This window comes from Prionailurus bengalensis, chromosome D1, assembly GCF_016509475.1.
Source record: "Prionailurus bengalensis isolate Pbe53 chromosome D1, Fcat_Pben_1.1_paternal_pri, whole genome shotgun sequence".
NCBI lineage: Eukaryota > Metazoa > Chordata > Mammalia > Carnivora > Felidae > Prionailurus > Prionailurus bengalensis.
The window spans coordinates 90,683,160-90,699,865 of record NC_057346.1 but is presented as its reverse complement, the minus strand read 5'-3'; the positions used below and the strand labels follow the sequence as shown (position 1 = coordinate 90,699,865).

General features: G+C 42.3%; 1 protein-coding gene across 1 annotated transcript; it reads right to left on the bottom strand.

The window, feature by feature from the left end:
* Window positions 1-7,103: 7,103 nt before the first annotated feature.
* On the bottom strand, window positions 7,104-16,370 carry RAG1 (recombination activating 1). Its single transcript, XM_043580977.1, has 2 exons — window positions 16,245-16,370; window positions 7,104-11,269 (listed from the first exon to the last, which is right to left on the bottom strand). Exon 2 carries the CDS (start codon window positions 11,253-11,255, stop codon window positions 8,124-8,126), a length of 3,132 nt encoding a protein of 1,043 aa, XP_043436912.1. The 5' UTR covers window positions 11,256-11,269; window positions 16,245-16,370; the 3' UTR covers window positions 7,104-8,123.
* Window positions 16,371-16,706: the final 336 nt, after the last annotated feature.

The following is a 16,706-nucleotide window of genomic DNA, read 5'->3' as shown; positions in this document are numbered from 1 at the left end:
TTGGTAAACTTAGCTTGAATAGGCAGCCATTCTAACCCACAGTCACAGGAATTCCAAATGATTTATGCACCACCAAATTCTACTCTACCATAGAACATTGCCTTTTGACTTGGAATTTGCCATAAATGATATTACATTTTCCCAAACCTAGTTCTGTCAAGAAACATCTAATACAGCACATTTATTACTAAGAGAACCAATACCTCATTCTGTCTCTAGATATCAATCCAGTAAATGTATATTCATTTAAATTATTATTTTTAGAATAGGAAAGAAAAGTTATCAATAACACCCCTTTAAAAAGGCTGGCAGATATGGGGCTCCTCGGTGGCTCAGTTGCTTGAGTGTCTGACTTGGGCTCAAGTCATGATCTCACAGTTCATGAGTTTGAGCCCTAGATGAAACTTGCTGCTGTGAGTGCAGAGGTGGCTTTGGATCCTTTGTCCCTCTCTCTCTGTCCCTCCCCCACGCATGCTCTCTTACTCAAAAATAAATAAACATGGAGGAAAAAAAAGGCTTGTGAGTATGTACAGCTTAAGGATAAAGATCCCTTGAATCTCTGGCTTAATTCCTCTATTAATAGGCTATTTCAGGGGACCCATCAGTAAGTGTTAATTGAAAATCCAACATCCTTGGCAGTCCCTGGGTGACTCGGTTGGTTGAATGTCTGACTTTTGATTTTGGCTCAGGTCATGGTCCCAGGGTTGTGGGATCAAGCCATGCATCAGGCTCCATGCTCGGTGTGGAACCAGCTTGGGATTTTCCCTCTCTCTCTCTCTCTCTTCCCCTCTCCCCAATCAAATGCACTTTCTCTCTCAAATTAAAAAACAAAAAAGAAAATAAAATCCAAGATCCACAATAAATATTATGGGACCTGAAAAAGAACAAAAGAAGAGCCCCGTCTTTAGGGAACTTATTGTCCTACTGTAGAACAGGGCAAGGGGCAGGACAGGAGAGTTACAGAAAGTGAAATTGTATACTGGAAGCAGTTGGTGACAAAGTTGAAATTGTATAGTGCAAGGTATCCTTGCAATAACAGTTTTCTTTTTGTTAACCTGGAATATAGTGGTAAAATTTAAAAATTGGACTAAAATATCTCTAAGTCTCCTTTGTTATATTGACCTTAGCTGAAGAGATGTTGTGTCCAAGACAACTCTAAAATGTGGAAAAGACTGCTCGAAGTGCCATCCAAAATGTCTGGTGATAACCAAAAGAGGAGGGGTGTGGGTGTACATATTAAAGATGACCAAATCATCAATTTTTAACCATTAAAAAATATGAATGTGGTGCCAGAGGAAGATATTTGGTCTTTGTCCCTGGTTCTGGCATAGAGGTCCTAAAACTCGTGGCATTTCTTGAGTGATAAGGGCGCTAGGAGAGAGTCTTTTGTTCTATTGAGAAGCCCTGGATGACTTCAGCATGGGGGCTGGTCACCCGAGAGAGCAAGCCTTGATTAGAAGCTTCAAACTTTGGGGGCATCGGGGTGGCTCAGTCGGTTAAGTGTCTGACTTCGACTCAGGTCATGATCTCACGGTTCATGGGTTCAAGCCCCACATAGTGCTCTGCACTGACAGTGTGGAGCCTGCTTAGGATTCTCTCTCTCCCTCTCGCTCTGCCCTTCCCCTGCTCGTGCTCTCTCTCTCTCTCTCTGTGTCTCAAATAAATAAATAAACTTGGCCTACAAGTAACTCAGTGTGTATTTTGTGAAGGCAGAGATACATTGTCACCATGAAGAGAGGAAAAACAATCATAGAGAAGCCAAGGAGAAAAGGAACTTTCCACAAGAAAGAAGGAAAACTGTCATGGAAAGAAATGCTAAATTCATGAGAAGATGTTGCTGCTGCAGAACTTCCTTCACATCCTCCTGCCTAGGGTTAGACACGGTTGTGTGAGGTAGTGAGACATATGAATCAGCAGGTCATGTATAATTGACATAAAAAAATGTTTTAAATCACTACTCCGTCATTGAAATATTTATGCGTGACCCTTCTTAATCTTGGACGAATCCCCTCCCACGTATACCTTCTGAAAACATTTCAGTCATGCCCCACTCCTGGCGTGGCTTGGATGGCATCCATTGCCCGCCTAAAACTCTTCAAAGGTTTCCATTTGCACCGGGGTAATAGTCAAGTCTTTACCCCACCCGCCATGTCCTGCATAATAAGGCTTCTGCCTGATTCTCCAAATACACACAACCCCTTCCTCGCATTCACTCCATCTGCTCCTGTCAGAGGGACTTTTCTTCTGTTCCTAGATTCCACCAACTGCTCTCCACCTCAGAATCTTCCCACGGGCGAAGTCTGCTCTTGGTCTAACCCCCCCACACTTGCCCCCACATCACCCATTCTACCCATCTCTCCTTAAAGGTTCCTTCTTCCTAGATGCTTTTTCTGACCCCCCAATTTATTTATTTTTTTTTTAATTTTTTTTTCAACGTTTATTTATTTTTGGGACAGAGAGAGACAGAGCATGAACGGGGGAGAGGCAGAGAGAGGGAGACACAGAATCGGAAACAGGCTCCAGGCTCTGAGCCATCAGCCCAGAGCCCGACGCGGGGCTTGAACTCCGGACCGCAAGATCGTGACCTGGCTGAAGTCGGACGCTTAACCGACTGCGCCACCCAGGCGCCCCTGACCCCCCAATTTAAATTCCATTGTCTTACTATACTCAAACTGAACTTAGTGCTTTTTCTTCATAACATCTACTAGAGTCTGTGGTGATGCATTTATTAGGCTTACTCTTGTCTTCATGTGTGCTTCCACCTAGCTTTTTGTGAGCAAAAACTGCTCTGTTCATCACTGTATCTCCAGTGCCAGGCACACACTGCCTGTGCATAGAAGGTATCCTATACGTATTTCTTTAAAATATAGGCTGAAGTAGTTAGAAAGGGTATCAGGAACAATACAGAACTTAGCCGGGCCTTAAGGGGTAAGGAGATGCTTCATTCTCAAAGGCAGGAGTAATATTCAAATCCTTGGTCAGAAGGTACAAACTTTTAGTTTTGTGATGAGTAAGTCCTGAAGATCTAGTGAACAGCATGGTGACAACAGTTAATGATACCATATTGTACACTTGAAATTTCCAAGAGTAGATCTTAAGCACCCTCACCACGCCAAAATGAAAGGTAACAATATGAAATGATAGATGCATTAATTAGTTTGATTATGGTAAATATTTTGCAATGTGTATTAAACTATTATGTTGTACACTTGATATACAATTTTGTTTGTCAATTATATTTCAACAAAACTGGAAAAACAAAGCAAAGCAAGGATAGCAGAGTTTTAAAAAATCAATGGAAGAAAATGGCGCTGAGGCAGTTGTTAAGGCCCCCTGATGTGCTAGTATTAACCCGTTACTTGTTGGATCTGGGTTCCTTGAGGATGAGACAGGGCTGCCAGTGTTGGAAGGGTACTGGAGACTTGGGGACACAGGCTGTTTGCCTACAAGTACAAACAGATTTCAATATTTTAAAAACTGGTACAGGGCACCTGGGTGAATCAGTTGGCTAATGGTCCAAATCTTGATTTCAGCTCAGGTCATGATCTCATGGTTCGCGGGGCTGAGCCCTGCACTGGGCTCTATGCTGACAGTGCAGAACCTGCTTGGGATTCTTTCTCTCTCTCTGTGCCCCTCCCCCACTCATTCTCCCTTTCTTTCTAAAATAAATAAATACCCTTAAAAATATTTTTTTAAAAAGCTGGTACGGTTGCACAGAAGCAGACAGGCTGAATCTCTGTTCTAAGCAGAAGGGAGCTCAGAGGTCTCTAGCAAAGATGTGCTGAGATGCTTGAAAATCCATGGATGCTGAAGAGATGACTGAGTAGTGTACAGGTAAGCTGGACAGAGGTGGAGGGGAAATTGTGGAGCTGCAGGCCTGCCCTTTTCTGGCTGAGCTAAGCTTCGGTGACCTCATGTGCAACATGGAGGTAACAGTACCCGCTTTGAAAGAATCCAATGAGAAAACCATGTGCCATTGCTTACCACACCCTGTTTGCTAAGTGGCAGACGTTGTTGATGTTTGTATCATCATCATCATCATCATCATCACCATCAATATCACCATTAGAAAAAACACTGGACAAAAGAACGCAGGATCTAGCTCATTCCTGCCATTACCTGTTGGCTCTGGACAAGTCGACCACTCTGACCAAAGTTTTCAGGGTATGCAAATGTGAATTTTCTGAGAAACAGGCCCATATTTTATTTGATTCTCAAAAAGAGTCAAAAACCACTGATTTTCAAATTCTATATTTTCAAAAGGCTTACTATTCACTTCAAATATCTAGAAACAAATGGTCTCAGCCTATATTAGGATAAATCATACTCGTTATCACTACTCTGTTGCCCTTTATTCTAAAGTTCACCAAATTTATTTTGTATTTTCCTCAAGAAAAACTGTGTTACTTCATTGTTTCAAATGTCACCCTCAATATTATTATTTGAATATAAATCACAATACACTGTTTTTAAATTTTAAACTTTATTTCAAATACTTAAACATAAAATTGTTCACAAAAACAATATTCATATTAATAAGGAGTAAAAATATTAAAATTCAAAAGTAAGTATTGCAATACATAGTTTGTTTAATTTGAAAACATTTGATAGGGAAACACAGGTAAGCTGCATCAGATAAAATTCCATTGCATCCTGGCACCTGAACTTTCCCTAAAACACAAAAAGGAAAGCTCTTGGAAGCCATTAAGGAGACTTTATGATTATTGGTCAAGAAGATAAAGTGAAGTGCCATTCATACAAAAATCTTACCAAAAATGATTTCTGAGGTATATTTATGTAGATTACTATAGTTAAGGAGAAAAAATGAAATAGAACAAAATATCCACCCTTACTTAAAACAATGAACGTAAACTTACTTAAAACACCCTTACTTCTTAACAATGAAAGAACATACCATCTCCCAGTCAACGACTGAAGACACATACACATCTGCAGTGAAAAATCATTTGCATCCAAATGGTGATCTGTTCCTCTCAAACACCACTGGCTTACAAACCCTACTAGTCCCCGGAATTTGAATTCTGTTTGATGTAATGCGAGACCTACATACTCAACCAACAAAATCTTTATCTTCGTCTCTATATTGTGAAAACAAATTGAGGCAAAACTAAACTCCAGCTCACCTGGAAGGAAAACACATCTTTTCTCCTGCTCTTGCTTCTCAGTGCGTGTTTATTAATCCCAGAGCACTTTTTGACCTCACCCCAACCACTCATCAGTTTTCATCAGCCATAACCACTGGTCCCTGCAGTGCGCCTCCGTGGGTTGGCAGGAAAACTTGTAGAATCAGGTTTCACTGGAGAAAAATGCATTGCACTTCTGAAGTCCCAGTCTACACTCCAAAAAAAAAAAAAAAAAAAATACAAAATGCTCTGTTCAGTGTGGTGAATTTCCCTGGAGAATGTGCGTGCATTTACAATGGGCATTGTCAAAAATAAAACTCCAGTATAAAACCAGGTCTTCGATACTGCAGTCTCAACACTGAGGGCTCAAACAACCAGAGGCAGCATTTCTACATATTGAAACTCCTGCGGCCAGATGTTCCTGGGGTTTATCAAAATGTGATCTGATTAAGAGATTATTGGGAAGGTTGTGCTATAAATCATGCTGTTAGTCACATGCATTCAAAATAGATCCCGCAATGCTAGAAAGGAGAATTTAATATCAGAAAGTATTTACAGTGCCACCAATCAAGTAACAGAGTGGAAATGGGGGGAAAAATCTGCAAATAACCAGCACCAGCATGCCTCAGGAAATGAATGATTACATAAATTTAGCTGTTTATTAGCGCAGAGACATGCTGTAAGGATTAAATGGGATGAAGGGTAGGGGTGGCTCAGAAGCCCATTAGTTTACAAAATACAAAACTCAACATTCTCCAGAAAAACAAAAACAATTAAAATCTGTATATATTTTTGACAACTAAATTACGAATATCTTTGCAATTTATATATATGCTATATATAAAAAGCAAGGAAGACTGCTGTGTTTTTTAGTGGAAAATTCAGGGCTCAAACCCTGCAAAAGCACTAAATGCACGTCATTTAGGATAATGTCACTGACACACGTTTGACAACTAAATTACACAGCTCTTTGATATACTGTGTATGAAGAGTGGCAATTATGGCCAATAAAATCAAAGAAAGGGAAAAAACCTAATTAACACTAACATATCATTATGACTCACTAGCATATAAAATCCCATGCCTGCTCTAAATTGCCAGCAATTGGCAATTCTCAAATTCCTAAGGATGAAGACAATAGTTTCCAAATAACCGGAGCCACCAGAGATTTGGGGGCCTCTTGGGGACATTAGCATTCCCTTCTATCAAAGAGCTCAAAGCACAATAATGACTTGTAAAACCCACTCATCTCTGCTCCTAAGAATTATAAACTGTAGTGCGATTAGTTCTGGATCCTAAACAAATAATGATACTGCCTTATAAAAAGAAAAAAAAGATGGTGGTTAATTTTTGTGGTGGAAGGAACATGGAATTTGGAAACAAAATGCCTGAGTTCAAATTCCAGATCAGATATTTACTATCACAGTAACTTCAGGCAGATCGTTTAACCCTCCATCAAATGGGAATAATAACAATATCCACCCACACAGGGTTGTTGTGAGGAAAAATGAGGCAAAATAAATGTGAAAATATTCAAAAGTGGCCAAAAAAAACCCACAAAAAAACCCCAAAAAACCCACTCTACAAATGTTAACTCTTCCTCTTTACTATGAGCAGGATTCATCTAAACAGAGCAGGTGTGAAAAGTACAAAGGTATCCTGCTATGAAAATCTGAATACACTAAAAGTAAACTGATCTTGGGGTATCTGGGTGGCTCAGTCAGTTAAGCATCCAACTCTTGATTTTGGTTCAGGTTATGATCTCCCAGTGGCAAGATCAAGCCTCATGTCAGGCTCTGCACTGGGCGTGAAGCTTGCTTGGGTCTCTCTCTCTCTCTCCCTCTCTCTCTCTCTCTCTCTCTCTCTGCCGCTCCGCTGTTTGTGCTGTCTCTCAAAAAATAAAAACAAAAATAAATGATAAAAAAGTAAACTGGTCTTAATAGAAAGAGTAACACATTGCAGAGGGAAAGACTCCATGAAATCTGGATTTAGTAAAATTGACCCCGGTTTCACATGGAGAAAATCTGGCAGAAATTTTTCAGTAAAACATTAGATCTGTTTTTATACAGTAAGTAAACCCAGATTTTAAAAGGCTTCAAGATTATATAGAAAAGCATTGGAGACTCTAATTGAAATTAAAAAGTAAAAATAAAAATCATATTTGGCTACTGATAGATAAGAAAAATGTATTATCAGAAGATTTCATGACTAACTGTAGCTAACAGTTTTATTCTTTCAACTTTATTATTGAAAAATTCATGGTGGCAGATGACCCCCTAAGCCCCTTAAGGTCACTCGACATTGACATCATTGAGACTCAGAAGAAGGTTGATTTTCCAAAAATTTTCTGGATGTAGGGTATTTCTGCATAAAGATACCAAATGAGAAAATGCACTAGCACTTTTTAAAGGTCACCATGCCATACAAGTGTAAGATGTTATTATCAGAGAAATCTGAAAAGCTTTTAAAGATTTTTGAATCCTGTGGAATAAGCCAAGATCTGTGAAATTTATAAAATAAAGAATTCTACAGAAATGGTATTTAAAAAAAAAAACACTTATATCTCAATACAAAGAATAATAAATTGAGGGGGTGGGGAATGCAAACCACAAGACAAATCCCTTTCCTGACTTCCCTGGCTATTTCTTTGACAACCTTAGCTTTGATTTTCCACAGCACTCAGTCACACACGCACATCTTTGTTCATCTCTGGGCCCCTGCAGTTACTCCTGTTCTGAGTTATTGAGCTTCCAAATAACTGATTTCTCCTGTTGCTTTCCTGAACTCCCTAAACGGCTCAAGCACTCAGCTCATCAGTTATCCATTGCTGACATGGATTCGGCACCTCTGGCCTCTCCGATCTACCACTGCTCGGGTGGTGAAGCCCCACACACAGAAGTGAAGGGTGCCAGGAGAAGGTCTCAGTGCAACCCAGAAGAAAACTTATTTGCAAAACCAACACAAAGGCGGCTGCCCTGCTTAAAAATCCATCGAATCTTGAGTTTCCAGAGAGTCCTCTAGGCCTATTGGGTCCCCCACGCCTGGCTGCGAGTTTAAGGTAAACCCAGAGTTTCTATATGCGTTATGAGCGTTCATAAACTTCTGCAGATATTTGGAGGTATACAACCAGTGATGTTTCAAGACATCTTCCATCTCGTAGCACTTGGACTGTCTGGCATTCATTTTTCGGAAGCGCCTGAACAGTTTGTTGCCAGATTCATTTCCCTCGCTTGCCCAGGCCCCAATGGAGCCGTCTCTCTCAATAATTTCAGGCACGTGTGCCAAGGTTTTGTGAAAGTAATTGGTGATTTTGCCCTCATATCTATACTTGAACTTGGTAGAGAGGAGCTCAGCAAAACGCTGTGAATTGAAACTATACTGGCAGAGGGATTCTGGGCACTCTTTAGCAGGACATGTCGATCGCCACACAGGTTTCATCTTCAGGTAAAGGTCCATCAGCTCCCTGAGAGCTTCATGCCTCTCCTCGGAGGGGATTAATTCACAGACTGCTTCAACTGTTTCTTTGGTCATGAGCCTCCTGGCAAAGTTGCCATTCATTCTCATGATTGGCTTCAGGTTCATCTTCTTCCGGAGATGCTTGTCCAGCGTAGCCTGCCACCTTTTCCTTTCCTCTTTGGAGGCATTGGGATTCTTGTACACCTCCCCTATCTCTAGCTGGAAAATCTTGTAGAACTCAGCCGCATTGCCAATGTCACAGTGGAGTGCATCTATGGAAGGGACTGTCTCAATGAAAGGTTTCGATGAGACTCCTTTCACTCGATCCCGCAGTTCTTCCACAGACTCGTGGTACGGGTTGGAACGCCAGACCTCGTAGCGCTCCAGGTTCTCAGAGTGGCTTCTGGTTATGGAGTGGAAGACAAGATTTTGAGAGGCCTCCAGGCGGGTGGCATCACAAAGGGTACAAATGTAGACTGAGCCAGAAGCCTCGAGGCCTTCAACTTCCCGGACAAGCTTCTCATCGTACCCAGTGCCCCTGAAGATGAACTTGAAAGTCCGAAGGATGCCTCCCATCTCCAGCACTAAGTTGCTGGCCTTCATGGCCTCCCTCTCGGCAATGAGAGGGCTCAAGATGGCCGTCAGCGTCTCGTGGTCAGACTCGTCTGCCAGCATGAGGCACAAGGGCTTGCAACACAGTTCAGAGTTAGGTTTGACCTCCTCAAATACCTTCACGTTTTCTGAGCCGTGTGCTACAGTAATCTTCATGACTGTGAACGAAAAGCGAACCGCCTTTTCTGGAACTGCTGGCCCGCTCCCATGCTTCTCACTCACATCTCCCATGCCGTCACAAGACTCCTTCACCACGACGGTGAAGGGGCCATTCAGGTAGTCATCCAAGTCTTGGGCTCTCATGCCTTCCAGGATATCTTCTTCCATGTCCATCAAAGCAGACACCAAAGCCGAGTCGTAGCGGAACCGCTTGGCAATGGTGTCCACCGGGTAATCGTCCACAGAGGAGGACAGTCCAGACAGGCCATCAATAATGCCGACGTCAGTGCTGGAAGACACGTTCTTCAGAGGTGGCTGCCACTCAAAGGGGTAGTAGCCTGGCAGGAGGACCTTCTCAGCATTCCGAAGGGCGTGCAAAGGCTGAAAAATCTGCCTCCCCGTGATGGCTTTCACAGTCCTGTACATCTTGTGGTACTGACTGCAGCTGAGGAAGGTGTTGACACGGATGGCCAAGCACACAGCTGGCTGCAGGCCAGAACCCCGTCCCTGCATGATGGCCTCCAGCTCGTCGGCTTGTCTGTGTTCATTCCTCGCCCTCAGTGCCAGCAGGAACAAGGTCAGACACACAGACTTCACATCTCCACCTTCTTCCTTGTCGGCGAAAGCCTTCACTTGCAGCTTGAGCTCCCTCAGGCGATGCTTCTGAGCCCTTCGCGTCAGGGACAGGAGATGCTGGCGGGGCCGACCCCCTTTATTAATATGCACAAAAGTCTCTTTTGACTCCTTGTGGCTTGAGACATGGTGGTTATATTTTTCCAAGCTGACCTCCTCATTGCACTCTTTTGCTGGACATCTCACCATCAGGGAGTTCAAGATGCTCACAAAGGACTTCACTGGACTCTCCAGGTCGGTAGGGAAGCAGGGATATTGGCAACAGGGACAATAGCTGCCCATGACTTTGAGGCACCTGAGAATGCAAATCCTGCAAAATACATGCTTACAGCTGGTCTCCACAGGGTCAGCCAGGATGTGTTCACAAATCTGGCAGGAGATAGATTTCACAAAGTGTGCCGGGAAGTCCACCGCGAGAAGCTTGGTACTAAGATGAATGTCACTGCACTTGGAGATCTTCTTCATCACTTCCTTGCTGCTGATCCTTGCCTGAGCTCTTTTCTTGTGCCGACGGGCTCTTCTCGCTCGGGCAACCACGGTTTTGAGTTTTTTGCTGAGCTGCACGTTTGGCTGATGGCTCTTCCTTTTGAGTCCCCGGCGGGCAGCGCGGCAGATGTCACAGGATGGCGTGTGGGGATGCCACTCCATGGGTGCATTCCTTGGGAAGTTGACTTCACATGGGGCACTGCTAAACTTCCTGTACATGATGTTCCAGCAGCTGTGGCAGAATTCAGTGGGGTGGATCGAGTCAACGTCTGCTTTCACATCAATCCGGAAAACCTTGGCAATGAGGTCTGGCCAGGAAGTGGCTCTCTTTTCCTTCTTCCGTAAAAGGACTTGGGTTTTACCATCCACTGGCCCATGGACTGGATAGCTCCTATTGTGCCCATCAGTTTTAAAAGAATTCCCACAGATACGGCAGAGATGGCGAAGGTTGGCTTGGTGGATTGCTTTGTCTCCTGCTTTCCCATCATCATGGGATTTCTTCGAAAACGTAGGGTGAGCTTTTAATGCCGGTTGACTCAGGGCTGGCTTCTGACCATCAGCCTCATCCAGGATTGCTGGAGATTGCTCCAGAGAGGGTTTCCCCTCGGAGGAAATTTTCTTTTCTATTTGAGCTTCTTCAGGTGCCTTTTCAAAAGATCTCACCCTGAAGAGCTTAAATTTCCATTCTGAAAATTTCATATGCGGGTGCTGAATTTCATCTGGGGCGGAACTGAGTCCCAGGGCGGGTGGCAAAGAGACAGCCATGATGGCTGAGTTACCTGAGAACAATGGAAATAAGTCATATTAAGACAAAAAATTCAATATCCCACTGATGCATCTTGGAAGAAATAGAAATGAATACATTCAATTTTTCATTCATTCACTGATGCAAAAAGTTACTTCTCCAACCTCCCATTTTAATACACTATGTTAGGTGCTGAGCATACAGCAGAGGACAGTCATTCCCTGCCTTGACAGTGCACGTGGTCGTTTACACCACCGTGAGCCACCATGGTTTGTGTTACATAGATATGTATACTCTTACTTCTTTCCACCAAAACCTTAAGGTCTTTGAGGACAGTAATTCATTTCTGAGTAATTCATTTCTGTCTCTCCAACATTCCTAGTACACTTCCTAGTGCAATTCCTAGTATTAGGGTTGAATAGTTATTTGCTGAAGAAATACAAGGAAAAACTGGCTAGTGAAACCACGGAAAAGTCACATTTTCTGCATTGTATTAGCCTCATTGCATAGCTGGACAATATATTTCCAGCTTTTTAAAGCAGTCTCCCAGGAGGTTGGTTGTTTATTTCTTCTAAACAGGCCATAAAGGGATGATAAAGCTACAAACCCAAAGAAACTAATTACTCACTACTTGAAAGAATGAAGTGAATTTTGAAGCGTTATGAATGCTAGCTAATAATAAGTATCATGGATAGTAATTATGCTTACAATTTTAATTAGTGAACACTGCTGTAAATTATAAATTTGTTTCTATTAGAAACAAAAAACCACAGAACTTTAAACCTGCAACAAACCATAGGGTGCACGTACAAACATTCCAAAGGGCTTTTAAGATGAAAAATTCAAGTAGTTTCAGATAAAAATCACATAGGCCATCCTGGAAGTCATTACTGGACAATGGACATTAGCTTTATAGTTTGTAATAAGAAGAGGTGGGAATAAGATTTTTCTTCTGATAAAAAAATATTAGCAATTGCATATGCCAGGAAACCCTACCGATTGGTGTCAGTGTAGACACCAATCATGCTGTAGAAAAAAACCTGAAAATGTCATTTGAGTCCTCTCCAGATCCAAACAGCCTACTATTCTCAAAATTCCTTGGTACACATCACTGGAAAAATAGCAACTATATTTCAACCTATCATCTCTCTCCCAAATTTGCCTAGCTTAACACTCTTGACCCATCAATTATATCAAGCAATACATTCCCCACCCCGACTTCTCAGTTAATTAGCTAACAAAATTGATGATATTTTTATATAATCATGTGGTCATGGAGACTAATCCTCAGAGGAAAGAGCCGGGGTGGGATCTGTGGGGAAGGAGGGACAAGTGCTAATCCTAACTGCTGCTAACAAAGTTTCTTCTTGAGTCATCTCTTTAAACTACTGAAGTTTATTCCATCTGGCATGCACTAGGCTTCGGGGATTGATGTTTTTCATGAAAACATGATCAAAAAGGAAATCCTGTGAAATTGCAGGACTGTGTGAGATCTGAACACAGGACTGTGTGAGATCTGTACAATTTCAACCATCTCAAAAGTCTCATTAACCTCAGAAGTATCTCAACTGCAGCCCAACAAACACCTCAACATTGCTTATGGTTCAGTTATGTTTCTAAATTCTGTCCTATGTCAGTGTGAAGGCCTTCCAGGTCTCCCCTGTCCCATTGGCTGGAACTCTTTCCCAAATGCCTTTTCATTCCATTAGCCTTTTCCTACCCAGTCTTTTTCTAACATGCTTGTTGTCTGGATTTCCAAGATAATATTTTGAGGTGTTATTTAAAAAAAGGGGGGGGGGTGCCTGGGTGGCTCAGTCAGTTAAGCGTCTGACTTCGGCTCAGGTCATGATCTCACAGTCCGTGAGTTTGAGCCCCGCGTCAGGCTCTGTGCTGACAGCTCAGAGCCTGGAGCCTGCTTTAGATTCTGTGTCTCCCTCTCTCTCTGCCCCTCCCCTGCTCATGCTCTCTTTCTCTCTCTGTCTCAAAAATAAATAAAAACATTAAAAAAATTTAAAAAAAAACAAAACAACTGCATCACCATCTCTGGAGCTAAATAATGCGTTTCCACAATGAGTAAGTCAACCACAAGGCTTGTTGGAAGGATCCTTAGAACTATCTCCCCTCCCTGCCCACTCCTCTCCTGACACCCACTGGCTGGAAATGTGATCTGCCAAAATACATTCTTTTAAATACTCCCAGAGAAAGAGTACTATCCCAACCAATTATTAGCCATTGACATTCGAATCAAATGTATTTGCTATTTTGTCTTTCAACTCAACTGCTAAAACTTTATCCAAACAAAAAGCAAGAAGAGGGTGGAAGGGATGTGTTATGCTTTTTGTTTTGAGGGAATATACATCAAGATGCTAATCGTGGCGATCTGTGGGAGCTGTAAATGTTTTATATTTTTCATGCATGCCTATGATCTCTACTTTTTCTGAAATAAACATTTATTACTTTTACAAGAAGATAGAACTTTTAATAACTAGACCTAATGAGGTATTTTTTTTAATCTATATGGTTAGCAAAGATTAAAACTATCATTACTCAGCATTAATGAAGGTGTGGGGAAATGCAAATATCTTCATACATTCTTTGGAGAAGTATAAATTGGTATAATACCCCTAGTGGACAATTTAGCAATGCTTTTTAAAAGTTTAAATATAGTGGGCTCCTGGGTGACTCAGTCGTTAAGCATTGGACTTCAGCTCAGGTCACCATCTCACAGTCTGTGAGTTCGAGTCCCACATAGGGTGAGCACGAGCCCAACTTAGGGTGAGCGTGAGCCCTGGATGAGCCACGCTCCCCACCCCCTTATCTCTCTGCCCCTCGCTCACTTGTATCCTCTCTCTCTCAAAAGAAAAAAAAGTTTAAATATATTTGATCTTTGGTGCAATAAATTTGCTTTTAGGAAGTTATTCTATAGATATATTCCCACAGGCTATTCCTTGTGTGGGAATAAACATTCCACAGGTTATTCCCACAGTGAATATTACATGGAGAAAGACAGAGTGACAGAAAGAGATTTGTTTAAAAAAATTGTTACCTTAGAAAAGAGGCAGCAGCATAAATAATCACCCCTAGGGCATTATTAAGTAAACTATGGTCCAGATATACAGTGGAAAACAACACAGACGTCTAACATTTCCATATGCATTAGTGCATATGTGTGATTTCTATATGCCTCAACGATACAGAAGGATACCCACACAACAAAGCAGAGAACGGACAACAAGAACAAGTATAGTAAGATTCCATGTAGGCACATTTGCTCAGACCTGGAAGTGGAAACATTCTGGGAGGATATGCACTAAAATCTTAACAACATCTACTCTAAAAATGGAGTGACACTGGCGAGAAGGTATCTTTAATTTTCTATTTTATTCATTCTTACACCATTTTAGTTTTTCACAACAGACGTGTATTATTTTTTTAATTTTGTGATCAGTTCACTTTAGGGAAAAATGTTTTAATGACTAGATTTATATGTGCCCATAGTCATTTTAATTTCTTCCTAAATTCTCCCCTCTCCTCACCGAATTTTAAGACCTGGCTAAGCCTCAAATCTGACCAGCATCCTTTCCTTTCCTTTTTTTTTTTCTTTTTCCTGGTAAACATATAGAAAGGGAACCAAAATATGGACCTATAGACAGCATGAAGTTAGCATGATGAACGAGTTATCGTGTAGTCATTGTTTGACACTCAGGAATCTTGCAAACACTTGATCTCCTCTCTTCTAAAAAAAGGTCTCAGCAGCAGACCAACCTTAGAATCTAAAAGGCAAAGTGACTGTTGGTGGCCCGGCCCCGTTCCCACCTCAGTGTTGCCATCACCTGCCATCACAGCTGTGGGGGCTTTGTCAACACAGGGCACAGATTCATTTTGACAAACCAGGGCAGAAGCTACGGTTTGGTGAGTGTGTGATTAGCGACTTCAGGAGGCTGGGTCACAGCAGCAGCCCCGCCCCTGACGCCCCGCCCAACTCCTACCCTGCACACACCTACATCCTAGCACTTGACTCACAGTCTCCCCTCTTCCCATCTTCAACTTAGTCTCTACACAATGTCCAAGTGACCACTGCGTGCCCAAGTGTGACCCCTCATTGTCACACCCACCCCACTCATTCATCCGTTCGTTCACTCCACAAATACTATTTCCTGCTTTTTGCCAAACACCATCATCAAAAAGTTGACAACGTCCACAGCCTTTTTATAAGTCTTAAGCATCCACAACATGACCCTAAGATTCTTGCCCTTCTTCCAGGCAACTGCTTGCTTGAACCACTTCAGAAAGAGAAGGGCACTGTCACAACCCCCTGGTCAGGAATCCTGGTTCAAGAACATAACCTCTGTGTAGGGTCTCTACAATGGCAATTCCCAAAATTATTGGGTATTAGAATCACTGGGGAGCTTGCTTTCAAAATTTTATGCAGATCATCAGGTTCCAGAGATTCTGATTCAGTTTATCTGGGATGGAGTCCAGAAAATGCATTTGTTAAGCATTTCGGTGATCCTGCTATGAGGAGTCCATGGGTCACACTTTGAGAAAAACTGGACTGCTACTTCATCCAATCTAGTTCAGGAAATTCCTGGCAATACCTGGAAATACCTGGGAAACTACACATTTCCTCCCACCCTGGACTCCGTTTGCTGATGATCATGCCTAGACAAGCACAGTATTCCTTTCCAAGAGTCACAGCTTTCCTTCTGCTGATTTATTTACTCATTCATTCAGGAAGCGCTCCTTAAAGCCTTTCTCTGCCCACAATATTCATTTCCAGTAATTTGGATATCTGCGCCTTCTCTATGAACCTATAGTGTCTTCCTAAACTCGGCTTCTTACTCCTTTCCAATTTTTATATGTTAGAAAGAAAAATCAAATTGTTGTCAGCTTCCCTTGATCCCTCCCCTCAATCCCTGCAAGGAAGAAAAGCCTAAGTCCTTCTGATTAGAAACATAAAAAAATGTAATAAATGTTGTGGCTCAAGGCATGAAAATCATGAGTGTTACCTTGCTCAGCAGGCTGCCTGGCCAAATTGTTGGGATGTCTGTAATTCGTCTGATATCACTTGATGCCAAAGAGAAGGCAAAGTGTGTTCTCCTCCTCCTCTTTGCCTTCTCGTCCCTCAGAACAGACTGCTGCATTATTTATCAGCCTCCACTGTCCTTCCCAGCCTCCCCCACCACGGACAGCTAACCACACATGATGGCGGCCAATCACAGGCCAGGAGCCCCCAGCTCCAGCTGGCACCTGGCCCTTCAGGAAGCTTAGCTGGGGGACCCAGGTGTCACGGGTGTGTGCTGGAACATTGCCAGAGCTGCCAGTTCACTCCCCAAGACTGTTTGGGTTGGAAATGAACTTGTCAACATAAGCTCTGGCTTCTACCAAGATTCTAGGGCTCTGTGCCTCAGTTATCTCATCCAATACTAATAGCATATACCTCAGAGTCAGTGAGGTTATACAGTGAAAGT

Bases quoted from the DNA above. Each gene is read 5' to 3' on its own strand.
- RAG1 (XM_043580977.1), bottom strand. From the start codon at position 11,255: ATGGCTGTCTCTTTGCCACCCGCCCTGGGACTCAGTTCCGCCCCAGAT.